The sequence below is a fragment of the Gekko japonicus genome, unplaced genomic scaffold (genome assembly GCF_001447785.1).
Source record: "Gekko japonicus isolate JY-2015 unplaced genomic scaffold, Gekko_japonicus_V1.1 scaffold1969, whole genome shotgun sequence".
In the NCBI taxonomy this organism is placed as follows: Eukaryota; Metazoa; Chordata; class Lepidosauria; order Squamata; family Gekkonidae; genus Gekko; species Gekko japonicus.
Window position 1 is genome coordinate 292,122 of NW_015173195.1, and position 15,320 is coordinate 307,441.

A 15,320-nucleotide genomic window follows, 5' to 3' on the forward strand; every position below is an offset into this window, starting at 1 on the left:
GCAATGAGTTGCTTACACTTGTGTTATAGGTAATCATGTAGCAGGCTGCAAAGCTTACTTTTAATTACTTGCCTACAGACCTTTAACTTACCATATGTCTCTTTATAATGAATTGCAAAGAGCAATTACAGTAAAATAATATGAAATATTGGCTACATAAATGTTAATGATTGGTGTCCTGATTTTTCTTCTAAATGTCTGATATTTGTTTCAATGCATCCTTTTGCCACAAAGCTCTCAGAGCCACCAGAAGTGTTGATAGAGGTGACGGCATCTTCGTTAGATCTTCTGGAGAGCATTGCAGAGAAGTCCCATTTCATCTACAAAGAAATCAAGAAAGTCAGTTCGTTTACGGCCTCGTGTCCTTCCTCTGGGGTGCATAAAGCAACACATACTGAGCATCCTTCCCATTTGATCTTAACAAGATTAGGAAGGCTACAGTCAGAAAAAGATATGAAGGTATTTGTTGAACCCAGGTCTTCCTTGCAGGACCCCAGCACTCTATCTGTTAACACCACACTGGCTTCCATTCCATTTTAAAACCTGTCTCGAATCAACAGAAAGAGGCAAACAGCACAACTGCCCTGCCATGAATGCCACCCACAAAGTCTTAGACGATGAGTATTTTCCATGGCAGCCCAATGAGATCAACGTCTATGACTGCAGCCTCCTTGTCACAGCCAGTTTGGTGTAGTGGTTAGGAGCGCGGACTCTAATGTGGGAGAACTGAGTTTGATTCCCCATTTCTCCACATGCAGCTGCTGGTGTGACCTTGGGTCAGTCACAAGTTCTCTCAGAGCTGTTCTCTCAAGAACAGACCTCGAAAGAGCTCTCTCAGCCCCACCTACCTCACAGAGTGTTTGTTGTGGGGAGGGGAAGGGAAAGGAGATTGTAAGACGCTCTGAGACTCCTTCAGGTAGTGAAAGGCGGGGTATAAATCCAATCTCTTCTTCTTCTAGATATGTTCTGGGGGAGGAGTCAGAATAGGCTATCTCATTGCAGAGGGCAAATCATATTGATAAAACACTACAAAAGATTAACCTTGAGATGATTGCACAAATGGCTTTATCGAAATTCTTTTTGCATGGTGTTTTACCAATGCACAGTACATTTGTGCATATCAGTAAAACACCACACAAAAAGACTCTTCATGCAACATGATTGTGTGAAGTCTGCTTTGTTGCAGTCTTAAACAATGGAAGGAACTGAAAGCCACCATGAATTGCATGATCCAGCCCTGGAATTTATTTCACAAATTGTCCTAGTAAAAACAGAATTAAGGATGGATGTGCAAATTCAGTGGACAGCAATATACTGGAACAATAAAATAATGGAAAGTGGGAAACCTGCTTACTGCTAGTAACAGAGGACATATTTTTTGCATATTTGCATAAATTGATTTCTGTCTGTGGGTCAAGAGGATAGGCAAAGATCTAGGCAGGTACTGAAGACTTATCCTTAGACTGCTAGGAAATCTACATTCTGTCTGCCTCCAGTCCTTCTGAGATTTCAGCCACATGAACACCATGACTCAGAAGTGAGGCAATATGACATGAGGTGGGGAAGTAGAGTCTATTCTCACCTTTGTTCCTCATGCTGAATATATGGAATATCCCCAGTGAAAAGTGTTGTGCTAGAGGTGATACAGAAGGTCTACACGTACTGCAAGAAGCAGTGAGACGCCTAGGATCCATTAGAAGCTTAGCAGCATACTTGAGCCGGAACGTTTACTGAGATCAGCGTGCTATCTGAATGTATTATCTTTCATGACTTCTTGTAAAGCACTTTATGAACAAGATAATTTTTGTACCACTCTAACATTTCCTGAGGAAGATCCAATTTTGAAACGTTGTTATTTAATCCGGAGAGAACGTTGATGATGTCTCTTTGCACTAGGATTTTCTTATGATTTGTAGGTATTGATTTATTGTGTTGTAGTGCTTCAGATTGTAATACATAGTAAGCATTTTCTTTGCCAGTCTTGCTGACTGTGTGATTTGTGGGTCAGACACTCACAACTGTTTTCTTTATACTTGTTCTCTGCAAGAAGCAGGTCATCACCTGATGGTGTGAATCAGCCCATTATTTACGAAAAAATAATTCAGACTGACAATCAACTGGAGAAAATGGTATACTCCAAAGAAATGTATAGGTGAGCTGATTCTGCTGAACAAAGAATATACCTGTTTTTTTTAACTGGGATGGAGAGAATTTCTTTTGATTAGTTGCACTATTTATTTCCTATGATGTCAGAAACTCCAAAGTGCATAGAAAGCAAATGCACATTCATTTGACTTCACTTGAATGAATACAGTGACCCAAGAGGCCTCTATGAATGCTGAAGTGCATCTAGATTTGGGCATTTATTTGAAGGGGGAATAAAACGGCAAATACAACTACTTACTGCTGATGGAATCAGCTAAATTCTTCAGCTGTTTTGCATTGTCCAGGACCTCAATCCTTTGGGTATATGGGTTGTAGCGGACTGAGAATGGACGAGGAATTGTGGAAGCATATTTCCTGAAGGAGAAAACAGAAACTTCAAATGCATCCAAATGTGTGTTTAAGAACATTGTCCTTTAATGATGGCAACCTTCACAAACAGCGTAAAAGGTAAAAGGTAGACAGCTTCGGAAAATAAATGATACACTGAACAGACAGCTAAAACATTTGCCAGATCCTGTGATATCTTTGAGAGTGGCCTAGAAGGTCTTAGAGAGCAATATTAAGCAGGTCTGTTCAACAGGGTTCACTACCAACAATTTTTGTAGGGTTGCACTGTTAATCTATGGATCATCATTAATTTTATTTCCTTGGACAGATCCAATCTCACTGAAGAGTGGCTTGCCCATTTGACCGTGCAAGTGCAGGATTTCCAAAGGTTCCTCCAGATGTGCTCATAGTTCTCCCAGATGTGCTCGTAGTTCTCCCTTGTGTGTACAGATTGCAGCACAGCACTTGCACTGCAGCTCAAAGTTTCCCAACCCACACTTGTAGAGGTGGGGCACAGCATGAGCTGATGTCTCAAGGTGTGCACACGACAACACCGCAGGGTAGACTCCAGGGTTTCAAGGTACATGAACACATGATGAATTTGCCTTATACTGACTCAGACCCTTGGTCCATCAAGGTCAGTAGTGTCTACTCAGGCGGGCAGTGGCTCTCCAGGGTCTCAGGTGAGGTCTTTCACATCACCGACTGCCTGGTCCTTTTAACCAGAGATGCCGGGGATTGAACCTGGGACCTTCTGCATGCAAAGCACAGGCCTTGGGGAAAGATTTCAGACATTTTCAGATGCCATTTTAAATTGCCAGTGGTTATAGCTGGATGCCCAAAATGGATTTTAAAAGCCATGAATTTTACATCAATATGTATATATTTGTATTTCTATCTGGTTGTATACTATTTCTTGTACACTCTTGTGGAGATACCACATTAAATCAGACAGATTTGTAGAGCAATTACACTAGAGCTTAATGATGGCACCCATGTTCCATAATTGTATTTATATATAATAAAATTAATTCCCCATCTCAGCCATTGACGCTTCACAGAGAATGAGAACCATGGGTGAAACTACAGGTACTGACCGCCAGTGTTCCTTCATCCATTTGGGATGGAAGGTGAATTTGGGGTTGCTCCAAGACTTCTTTCCTCATACATTTTTTCAGGCTGTTCCTTGTATTTAATTTCAGCCTGGATAAACTGTAGGAGAATGTCAGGATTCAGCTCTGCTCTGTGTCCCTTCCTGCAGGGTGAACATTTAAAAGGACCTCCACTAACAGGGAGAGATTTGTTACCTTAACTTTTGCTTTGCATCATTAAAACTTTCAGCAACATAGTAAATGGGCTGGAATTCGGTCACAGGATACTTCCGGACTGCTGTCTTCTCCAGGGTGAGAGGCTCAATGGCAGGTTTATCTGACAAACAATACTGAAGGGGAAAGACAGAGAGGTTTTGATCAAACGATGCATTCATCCAGTTCAGTGGGGCCAAGATCAATGTGATGATGTAGTCACATATCCAGAAACATGTCTGCGTTGGCTGTGTGTGCCTAAGGCTACTTCCACTCAAAGATCTTCCCCTGCTAGAATGGAGTGACAGGACAGAGGTCTGAGCGTAGAGCCTAGCCTCCGTTTCCACTTCTGTCCATGGAAGGGAGCAATGTTCCCTCTAAGCTGCGGAGTCTTGTGAGCAAAAATTCTACTTTGTGAGCCACTGGCATTAAAGCTGTGAGCGAGCAATTTGGCTACTGCAAAAATTAGTTTGCTCTGGAGCCGTCCTTCCTGAGTGAAGACAAAAATGTGTGAGCTAGAGGCTAAAGAACAGTGAGCTAGCTCACACCAACTCAGCTTAGAGGGAACACTCCTACTTCACCTCCCATGCTATTTCAAACCTTCAGTGACCCCCTCCCCCGAGGTAAAAAATGTTGGGGGACATGGCACGTTCCAGAAGGAGAGGGAAGGTTAGGAAACTCTTTTCCATGCATGCTGCTATGTCCACCAGGGTTGCCAACTCTGACTTGGGAAATTCCCGGAGATCTGGCGGTGGTGCGTGGGGTGGGTGGAGTTTGGGGAGGGGAGGGAGTTCACCAGGGATATGATGCCGTGCAGTCTGCCCTCTGAAGCTGCTGGTTCCTCCAGGAGAACTGATCTATGTAGCTGCAGATCAGATGTAATTCCGGGATCCCCCACCTAGGGTTGCCAACTCTGCTTGGGAAATTCCTGGAGATCTGGGGGGGGGGTGGAGACTGGGGAGGGTGGGGTTTGGAGAGGGGCAGGACCTCACCAAGGTATGATGCCATAGATTCCACCCTCCAAAGCAGCCATTTTTCTAAGCAGAACTGATCTCTGTTGTATGGAGATCAGTGATAATTCCAGGAGATTCCCTCGCCTGAGTTGGAGCTTGGCAACCTTACCTTACCCTATTCTTGAAGACTGGAAACCCCCAGTGCTCACATAAGTTAGGATCCCAGCCACGGAAAACGTATCCTTGCCTCATTCATCTGTCCAACAGACCTGTGGCTTATAGGCCATTATCTTTTCTATTTTATACACATGAACTATGGGACAGTGATTTTGTCCAAAGCACCTAATACCAGTCCAGGTGGAGCTGGGATTTGAACCCAACCAGGACTCCTAATAGGGATGGCTAAGAGCCCTTCTGAGTATATTTCAAGATATCACATCATTTGGGCCCATAAGTCATGCTTTCTCCTTTGCCACATAAACAGAGCTTCCTGCATACCCAGATCCATATTTGGCTCAGTCTATAGCATTCACTGTGCTCTTGATGTTGCCGGTCTATCAAAATATTTTTCCAGTTGAGAACACAGCCAGCTCACAGTGAATTGGGTATCCAGATTACTACGCATTTTTAAGGTGCAAAGTACAGACTGTTTGATGCTGACTCTTTCTTCATCAGGACAGATAACTATGTTGTAGCAGGGACATTGTTCTACAAATTATTTAGCATAATGGTTGATCCAGTCTGATCTCTCTGACAGAAGGGCAATGGTATCTCCTCTCCCAGACTGGTTATAAAGCCAATACTGAGTACTTCCATAGTGTTGTTCTTAAGTGGTCCCTGCTCATTGCCATCTTTTAAAATTCACACTCCTTTCAACAACCTGTACTGTGTCATAGGGACCATATCTACACAAGCTCCCAGTCTGTTTCTGGGCATAATTCAAGGTGTTTCTATTGACCTTTTAAGCCCTACATGGCTTGCGACTAGGAACTGCTGCCCAACCACTACGTTCATCCTCCTAGCTTTCGTAGCCCCCACCTTCTGAGATGAGGCAGGTGGCAACCCAGGAGAGGTCCTCCTCAGTCATGGCACTCAGATTCTGGAACTCTCTCTCCAGGGAGGCTCGCCTGTCCCCTTCACTGCTGTCTTGTGCCTCTTTGTTTCATCTGGCGTTTTCTCTGTGATCCCTCCTTCCTGCCGTGTCACTAGTTGTCCTTTTTATGAATGTGTATTTTATTTTATGTGCATTTTAACTTGGTTTTAATTATTTAAATTGTGTTATTGTTAGCTGCCTTGGTGGCCCTGATGAAGGCAGAAAGGGAGAGTATAGAGTCTGTAAATAACGCAGCAGCAGCAGCAGCAACAGGAACTCTATAAGGATGGTCAGTATTATCATCTCAGTGTAACAGGTGGGGGAGGACTGAGAGATAGTGGCTTGCTTGTGGCTCATAAATGGCTGACTTCCAGCTCAAAGTTCACATTCACAGCCACCAGTTATACAGCAATCTGTGATTTGTTGACCATCACAGTTACTGTTAAAACCCTATGATGCATATAAATTGCAACCTTATAAATGGAATTACCACCTAATTTTTATTGTTTTAAAAAACAATCAAACTGCTTTGCAGAATTAAGAATAACAGCAATGGGTCCATACCTGCAATTCACCGAATGATGACAGCAGCCCAGCCCCGTAGGCCTTTATGTCACTGCCTTCTTTACACAGTCCAAATTCCACTGTAAACCAGTAAACCTGAGGTAAGATAAAGTACAAACATTAGTTGTATCTGTGCATAAAGTCCTGGTGATCTTATGCTGAGCAAGACAAACAAATGATGAAATTGTAGAGCAATGGCCCATCTTCCAGTGTTATTTATGTACTCTACAGTGCCACCCTAAAAACAGTTGCACCCTTCAAAGTCCATCAGTGCCGGGCCATATTGAAAATCCCAATAAAATTCTAGAGCTACCGTAGCAAGTTTCTCGATGAATTCATCTGGTGCTCCCAGGGAAGCCAATCCAATTTCCTGTTTGAACAAACAAACAAATAAAAAAGGACATTATTCAGGGGTTTTTTTTGGTTTATGTTTACTTTGGCATTAGCACTAAAAAGAATTTCAAGGGAACATGTCAACCAAATTCTCTTCCCAATTATTTTTTGTTTTTGCAAATATTTACATTTATGTTCTATTGTATCACTTTCCCCAACATTTCTGATTATCAATTATATTAACCATATGAATGTTACGGAGAAAACCTGTAAAATACATATTTAAGATTTGATATCTTTAAAAAGGTAAAATTATATTTCTAAATTAAAAGATTCAAATTATAAAATTCTGAAATATAACTGCATTTCTGATTCATGACTGTTTGTATCTTGGCTCTTTCTGGCACTAACTGCAAAAGTGGTTGTGAACAGACAGGAGAGTTTAACTTGATCAGGTTACTTGTCTATCCAAGAGCATATTAATCACAAAAGCCAGTTCCGCATGAAGCTGCCTTATATTGACCATTGATGCATCAAGGTCAGTATTAGGGTTGCCATTCCCCAGTTGGGGGGGGATTGCCCAGTTTTGTCAGTTCCTGGCTGCCACCCGCCCCCCAACAGCAATGTAGTGCGATGTGCCTATGTCACCTGGAAGTAACCTGGGCCCTTGAAGCTTTTTGTTGTTGTTCAGTTGCACAGTCGAGTCCGACTCTTCGCGACCCCATGGACCAGATCCCGCCAGGCCCTCTTGTCTTCCGCTGTCCTCTGAAGTTTGCTCAATTTCATGTTCGTTGCATCGATGACACTGTCTAACCATCTCATCCTTTGCCGTCCCTGTCTTCTTTGCCGTTCAATCTTTCCCAGCATCAGGGTCTTCTCCAGTGAGTGCTCCCTTCTCATTTGGTGGCCAAAGTATTTGAGCTTCAGTTTCATTATCTGGCCTTCCAGGGAACAGTCCGGGTTGATTTCTTTTAGGATTGACTGATTGGATCTCCTTGCAGTCCAAGGGACTCTCAAGAGTCTTCTCCAGCACCATAGTTCAAAATAATCTATTCTTCGGCGCTCGGCCTTCCTTATAGTCCAACTCTCGCAGCCATACACGACTACTAGGAATACCATTGCTTTGACCATGCGGACTTTTGTTGGCAGGGAGATGTCTCTACTTTTTATCATGCTGTTTAGGTTCGCCATCGCTTTCCTCCCAAGGAGCAGGTGTCTTTTAATTTCATGGCTGCAGTCACAGTCTGTGGTGATCTGGGATCTGGGACCTTGAAGCTAGGGTCCATTATTTTTAAAATGCAGTTCTGGCTGCAACCGCTAGGGGAGCAGGGAAGTCTGAGCACAGTAAAAGGTACTCTACAATTGCCTAGACTTGCCTTTCTCCAAAGTCGAGATCATGCCAAACAGATCAACCAAGCCAGCAGTGAAGCAAGGCAAGACAGCAAGGCTGATGGCTCATACAGTAATTGCAAGCCTGCAGGTCATTTTCTCTCTTTCTCACTTCTTTTTCTTGCACCCAGCTCAGCCAGATCTTGCAAAGCAGCAGTTAGGGTGTTGCAGCAAGATAAAATGAATTTACTCTCTCTTTTCCTTAATTTCCCTCCCGCTTTTCCACACTTTTCTCGTTCACTTTTTCTCTCCTTCCACCTAATTTTTCTGTGCCCCCCCTCCCTTTATTTTCAAGTCTTGGTCTCAAGTCTTTCTCATCCATATCCTGCCTGGCAACAGAATGTACTTAATAGTAGTACAGGAGTGAACCATTGTTAATATTAATCTCTTTAATTAATCTCTTTGTGAATCTCCTGGGATTACAACTGATCTCCAGGCAGCCAAATTCAGTTCACCTGGAGAAAATGGCCACTTTGGAAGGTGGACTCTGTGGCATTATACCCAAGTGAAGTCTGTCCCCTCCCCAAACTATCCTTCTCAGGCTCTAGCCCCCAAAATCTCCAGGTATTTCTCAACCCAGAGCTGGCAACCCGGGGAGGGGGAGTTAATATTTCTCATGATCTAATAAAATAGTAAAATAATGTTTAAAAGGTAAAGGTAAAGGTTCCCTTGCTCGAAAGCCAGTCGAATCCGACTCTAGGGTTGCGGTGCTCATCTCCGTTTCAAAGCCGAAGAGCCAGCGCTGTCTGAAGATGTTTCCAGCATGACTAAACAGCGAGGCACACGGAACGCTGTTACCTTCCCACCGAAGTGGTACCTATTTATCTACTTGCAATTTCTTGCTTTCGAACTGCTAGGTTGGCAGGAGCTGGAGCTAGAGATGGGAGCTCACTCCGTCATGCAGCACCTGGGTCTCGAACTGCTGAACTACTGACCTTCCACAGCCTGCAGTGCAGCATCTTAACCACTTGAGCCACCGCAGCTCCAAAAGAATGTATGGTAATGTATGGTAATGGTAATGGAGCATTGGCGTGTTTTAGTAGTTATACAGGTGGAACAGGTTAGAACTCCCATTTCAGGCACTGAGTTGTGATCATTGTTATTGTGTTGGTGGAAGATCTAAGAGCCCTTTGTAAAGGCTACTTTTTTATATGACAAATCATGTAATCTTTTAAATATAATTAAAAATCAGATTTATAACGAATACCATCCCCAGTCTCCCCCCCCCCCAAAGAAGACCCAAAGTTGCATTGTTCTCTTGTCCTCTGTTTTATCCTCACAACAACTCTGGTTGAGAGTCTGTCACCCAGCAACCTTCCATGGCGGGCTGGAGATCTGAGTATTAGAGACTCGTGACAGGTTGCTTAAAAGCTCTCTTATTACATGTTGCGTGGCATGAAGATAAACTGGTTCAGGGTGTTCCAGTTCCCTTCATTTTTGGCACTGCAACTTCCAGCATCATGCTGGGGTTGGTGGCAGTTTTCAAACACGTAGCGTTATTTTCTGAGGTATGCCTGCCCCAAACACAGACCCTTCACTTCCATTGCAAATAGCACAGGGTGGTGGTGTTTTGTCTAATCTGAGCCAAGGTTTCCTCTCACCTTTCCATTTTGGCCCTGGAACTCCCACAATCATCCTGAAGCAGGTGGCCAATTTTGAGTCTCCTGGTTTTATTCTCTGATGAGTTATCCCTGCCAGTGTGGTATAGTGGTCAAAGTCTCGGACGGGGGTTTGGGAAACCCAGGCTCAAATCCTCACTCTGCAATGGAAGCTTGCAGGGAGACCTTGGGCCAGTCACAAACGCTCAGCCTAACCCACCTCACAGGGTTGTTGTGGGGATAAAGTGGAGGAGAGGAGAATGATGTAAGCTGCTTTGGGTCCCCACTGGAGAGAAAGGCAGGGTATAAATAAAGTAAGTAAATAAATCAATAGATGGGCAGACAGGCCGATTCTTTCATTACTATAGATTCATGGTAACAGCAAGCGAAGTGATTTGTTTTGTTATGATATTTGGTTTGGATCAGGGTCATGTGGAGGGGCTCGGGTTGAATCTTTGTCCAGGGGCCCACGGTGGCTCTCGGCAGCCCTGTTTACTTGAGATTATAGAGGAGAATGAAGGCTGTAGATGTGAGCTCTGGCTTACCCGTTTTAATGAAGGGGCTTCTTTGTGTGTGCTTTGATAGACAATTATATTTGTATAGTCTTTGTTGTTTTTACCCACCTTGGGTCCTGATTGTGTTCAGAGAAAGCGGCATATACATACTCAAAATAAATATATAGAAGAGGCAAGTTCCATTTACAGGCCCTACCTTGCCTTTGCTTCCTATCTAAAGTCACCTGCCTTTCTAATTCATAATCATTCACACCTAGCTGCTTCCATCCTTTGCATTTCTACATACCTTCTCCTCCATCCCTAATTTGGAACCAGTTCCAAGTTACACAAAACCCACCAGTCCACCTGTTCATACCTGTACCCTCTCTTCTTCCTGCATTCTTCTCTGTGCTTTACTTCTTTGGATTCAGGTGGTAGCTGTATTTTGGATTGAAGCCAAGATTGCCCCCCCCCCTAGATTTTTCCAGCACACTCCTAAACAGAGTTGTACCCTTCTAAGCCCATTGAGTTCAACTGACTTAGAAGGGTGTAACTCTGCTTAGGACTGCACTGTTAAACTCTGGTCTTAAAAAAAAAGTGCTGTACACCACCAGGTTCCACTTTTGTTAGGCTTAGGAACCCTACACAGTTCTGTTACCCAGTTTATTTATTTATTTATTACATTTGTATCCCGCCCTCCCCAGTGGGCTCAGGGCGGCTAACAGAGGCAGGTCATTAGCCTTGCCATAAATAAGAACATATAAAAACATAATAAAAACATCAGTACTAAAAACACAGTACTCTATCCAATTACTAGTATCCTAGATCCAAGATGGTATCACCACAGTTCCAGATGGTACTCCCGTAGCGTACATATCCAGTGGCAACGGCTTGTCCGATCTTCTGTATTTTCTAAGTTCTTCCTCAGGCCTTGTCAATGCATCCATTAAGATGTCTTGACGGTGGTGGTATAGTGGGGGGGGGGCGGCTCCTACTCAAAAGCCTGGCGGAAGAGCTCCGTCTTGCAGGCCCTGTGGAACTGCACAAGGTCCTGCAGGGCCCGGATCTCCCCCTGGAGCTCGTTCCACCAGGTAGGAGCCGCCACCGAAAAAGCCCTGGCCCTGGTCACATTTAGTTTGACATCCTTAGGGCCTGGGATGACCAAGAAATTTTGGGGCCCCGATTGTAGTGCTCTTGGGGGAACATGTGGGGCAAGGCGGTCCCTCAGGTAGGCTGGCCCCTGGCCATATAGGGCTTTATAGGTAATAACCAGTTGTACCATTAGTCATTATCACATGCTGTGGCAGTGAATTCTGAAGGTCAGTTGTATGGTGCATTGCAATCAAATGTAGAACTGTCATAAATTCATTTCCTAAAATGTCTTTGGATGCACTGAGAATAAATTATATTTCCAAATTTATTTTTTCTGATAATAATATCTGGACATTTTGGAGCCTATCTAGCCATCTGTATGCCCTCTTTGTCTATTTTGTAAGTGATCTTCTGAAATTATTTGTCATAATCATTTAAAGGCTTTACTTACTTGGGAAAACTGAGCAAAACTAGGATCAGCAAACAGAGGGACATGTCCTAGGAGCTCATGGCAAACATCTCTGTAAGACAAGGAATATAAACAATCTTTTTTGTGTAAAAAACATTCATTTTTTAAAAAGGGAAGTGCATACATTGCAAAAGATAAAATAAAATAAATAAGATCTAGACAGACTATTGAATATTTACATGTCCCAGCCTCTCCCTTGTGAAACTTTTGGCTCCATATATTAAACTTTTATTCTAGAAAGCGGGGAGGGACCTAAAACCAGACCAACACTGTATTTTCTATGGGATCTAAGAAAATAAAAGGAGAACAACTGTTTTAAAAAGTATTAACCATTATATAGTAGCCAACAGGGTTGGCCCTATCATTAAGTCCCACCATGAACAGCAGATTATGGGATGTCACAATATGGCAGCAAACTATAAATTAATGTATTATTATATCTTCCCACCATGGAGGGTACCATTTGGATTTTCTGCCGCAGACACCACAATGTCTTGGGCTCTCTCTGCTGACCTCGTACAGTTTTCTGAATATCTGGCAGTAATTTGACTGTGCGTCCCTTCTAAGATGAAATACTTACGGTTCTGGGGTGTACATTGGTCTTGACGAATGGCGAATATATTGTGTAGAATGAAATACTCTAAAAGCCAAGCCAGCCAGAAAATCCCGAGATGACAGGAGTCCAGCCACAGGACGTAAGCGAAATCCAGTGCAGCCTTTGAATACAGAATGAATCTATCTTACAATCTTGTTATAATAATGTTCTGTTTGATTTATTCTTTAGTATTTATTTCTTTGTCTAATTATTCTTTGTCTATACTAGTTTTCCTACTACTTCAGATACAGAATGAATAATTGTGGTATGCTTGTCAATAATATAAAAAAAACCCTGGACAAACATGACCCAATCAGTTAAACAAGTATAAGGCCAACAGTCGTGATAGTCTGACCCACAATCAAACAGTCATAAGACTTATAAAGAATGCTGTTTATGTATTGCAATCTAAAGCACTACAACATGATACACAAATCAATAGAAAATCCTTGAACCAAGGTACATAATCAACGTCGTCTCCGGATTACATAACAACGTTTCAAACAATGGATCTTCTTCAGGAGATATTATAATGGTGCCAAAGCTCTCAGTTTCATAAATGTTAGACAACAAGTCTTAAGAATACTAAGTTCAGATAGGACGCTGATCTCAGTTAACATTCAGGCTCAAAATATGTTGCTATGTTTCTACTGGATCTCGGGCGTCTTTAGATTGCAATACATAAACAGCATTCTTTATAAGTCTTGTGACTGTTTGATTGTGGGTCAGACGATCACGACTGTTGGCCTTATACTTGTTTAACTGTCAATAATATCAGACATTTGACCTATCTACACCATTACTTACTTCTCAAGAAATTTGAGACATCTTCCAACTGGGGAATGTTATCTTCTTGGTAGCCACAGTATTTCTCCAGGAGAGGGAAGACGTGGTTGTGTTCATAGCAAGCATGGGTGGGATAGAGAGTCTTCAGCTCTCTGAAGACTGTACCCCATGTTTTCTTCTCTTCTTCTGAGTAAGTCACCCTGGGGATGGTCTGTCCGCTAGAAAAGAAAGGGATTTGCAAAATGTTGAGATGTTCTAAAAGCATTCTATGATGGGGGCAGCTATTTCTGAACGGCTGCTTCCTGCAGACCAGAATATATTTCTGAGGTCTGGGGCGGTAATGTACTGTATTTTTGGTGCTTGGGGGGGCAACAGTGGGAGGGCTTCTGGAGTTCTGGCCCCACTGGTGGATCACCTGATGGCACCTGGTTTTTGGCCACTGTGTGACACAAAGTGTTGGACTGGATGGGCCGCTGGCGTGTTCCAACATGACTTCTCTTATGTTCTTATGTTCTGGGTTTTCTGAAACATTTCCTGATAAAATGAGATAGAGAATAACCCAGCTGTTTGTCTTGTGGAAGACATGTTTTGGGGAATAAGCAAGTGGGTGCCATGAAGCACATCCGTGGGCACGAAGCTGGGGATAATGGGGCTATCTTTTACATTGTATTCTGTGAAACAAAGTAGAGGAGTTACAGTTAACTGAGAGAAACCGTTTGGGAGGAGAACTCGTCATCCCAATCACTTTCCCCTCATATAACTGACTGGTTGCTTCCTGTCCTATGGGGAAATGGGGTACAAATAATGTTGTCAATGTCCAGTTGGGGCCTGGAGTTCTCCTGGAACTACACCTGATATCCAAACTACAACGATCACTTCATCTGGAGAAAATGGCAACTTCAGGGGACAGAATTTATAGTATACCATAGATTCTAGGTAGGGTTGCCAGGTCCCCACTTCGCTCCGGTGGTGGGATATGGGGGGTGTTCCAGGGGTGGGCAGGGACATCACACAACATCTCTGACATGATGACATTACCCAGAAATGACATAATCACATTGGGGACATCACCCTATCCTCAAACCATCAAGTTTGCCCAAATATCAGAGCATCCCCGCGTGACATCCCCAATGCAAAGACATCACTTCTGGGTGATGTCATTGCCTCCCTGTTTAGGGGCAAGGTTTCCCCTGCTGGTCAGCTGATCCACGGCAGGGAGAAGCCCCTGAAATTGGGGGATCCCCCACCAGGAGCTGGGGGCTGGCAAGCCTAATTCTAGGTGAAATCCCTCCCCAAATTCCTTCTTCCACAGGCAGTGCCCCCAAATCCCTAGGAATTTCCTGGGCCAGAGTTGGCAACCCTGTGTATGGCTTTGAAACAATGCACCCACGGGGGAACCTGTTTACCAGAAGTGAAAATGCAATAACTTAGTGGATTGACCATTCTGGTGGCCAGCAGGAAAAAAAAAATTAAATCTCTGTTGGTACAAGAGTATTATATCACTTCTGGCAAAAACCAGGAAGTGGCATCAGTTGCCTCTAGGAATCATCAGTTTTACCATGCAATTTCCTGTGATTCTTAATGCAGACATTTGTCACTTCCTGGTTTTCCCCAGAAGTGATGTAATGCCATTGTGGCATTGCCTACCCCATTTCCCCACCACACCAGCTCTCACCAGTGGAGAACAACAATCCTTCTATTTCCAATCTCTTTCAGTTCTCTGAAATCATCTCCCTCATGATTTTTTATTCTGTAGGCAGTGGAGGTCCAGCATATTGTCTTCCTTCCTGCTCTGGCTCTGCAGTTCTGTAACCCGGTTAAAATTTAGGCTTGCCATCTCTGGGTTGGGAAATACCTGGAGTTCTGTGGAGTGGAGCCTGGGGAAGATGGGGTTCAAGGAGGGGATGCACCTCAGCAGGTTATAATGCCACAGAGTCCGTCCTCCAGCCATTTTCTCAAGGGGAGCTGATCTTGATCATCTGGAGATCAACTGACACAGCGGGACATCTCCAGATACCACCTGGAAGTTGGCAACCCTATTAAAAGTGAATCTGGCCCACATGATAGCCCCAGAGGACCTGGCCATAGGATAAGGGGGCGGATTAGATAACCCCTTAGATCTCTGTGGGCCCCAAAATTCTGCATCCCTGTGATTCG

The 15,320-nt window shown here is 43.6% G+C and overlaps 1 protein-coding gene across 1 annotated transcript in view; it reads right to left on the reverse strand.

The window, feature by feature from the left end:
• Nucleotides 1-252: 252 nt before the first annotated feature.
• Nucleotides 253-15,320, reverse strand: part of PAH (phenylalanine hydroxylase) — a 60,006-nt gene continuing 44,938 nt past the window's right edge. The window contains exons 6-13 of the mRNA XM_015422628.1: nt 13,185-13,381; nt 12,363-12,498; nt 11,765-11,834; nt 6,721-6,777; nt 6,408-6,503; nt 3,801-3,934; nt 2,405-2,520; nt 253-320 (exon numbers count right to left, since the gene is read on the reverse strand). Of these exons, the coding sequence (XP_015278114.1) occupies nt 280-320; nt 2,405-2,520; nt 3,801-3,934; nt 6,408-6,503; nt 6,721-6,777; nt 11,765-11,834; nt 12,363-12,498; nt 13,185-13,381 (847 nt within the window). The 3' untranslated portion in view covers nt 253-279. The remainder of the gene's footprint in view (nt 321-2,404; nt 2,521-3,800; nt 3,935-6,407; nt 6,504-6,720; nt 6,778-11,764; nt 11,835-12,362; nt 12,499-13,184; nt 13,382-15,320) is intronic.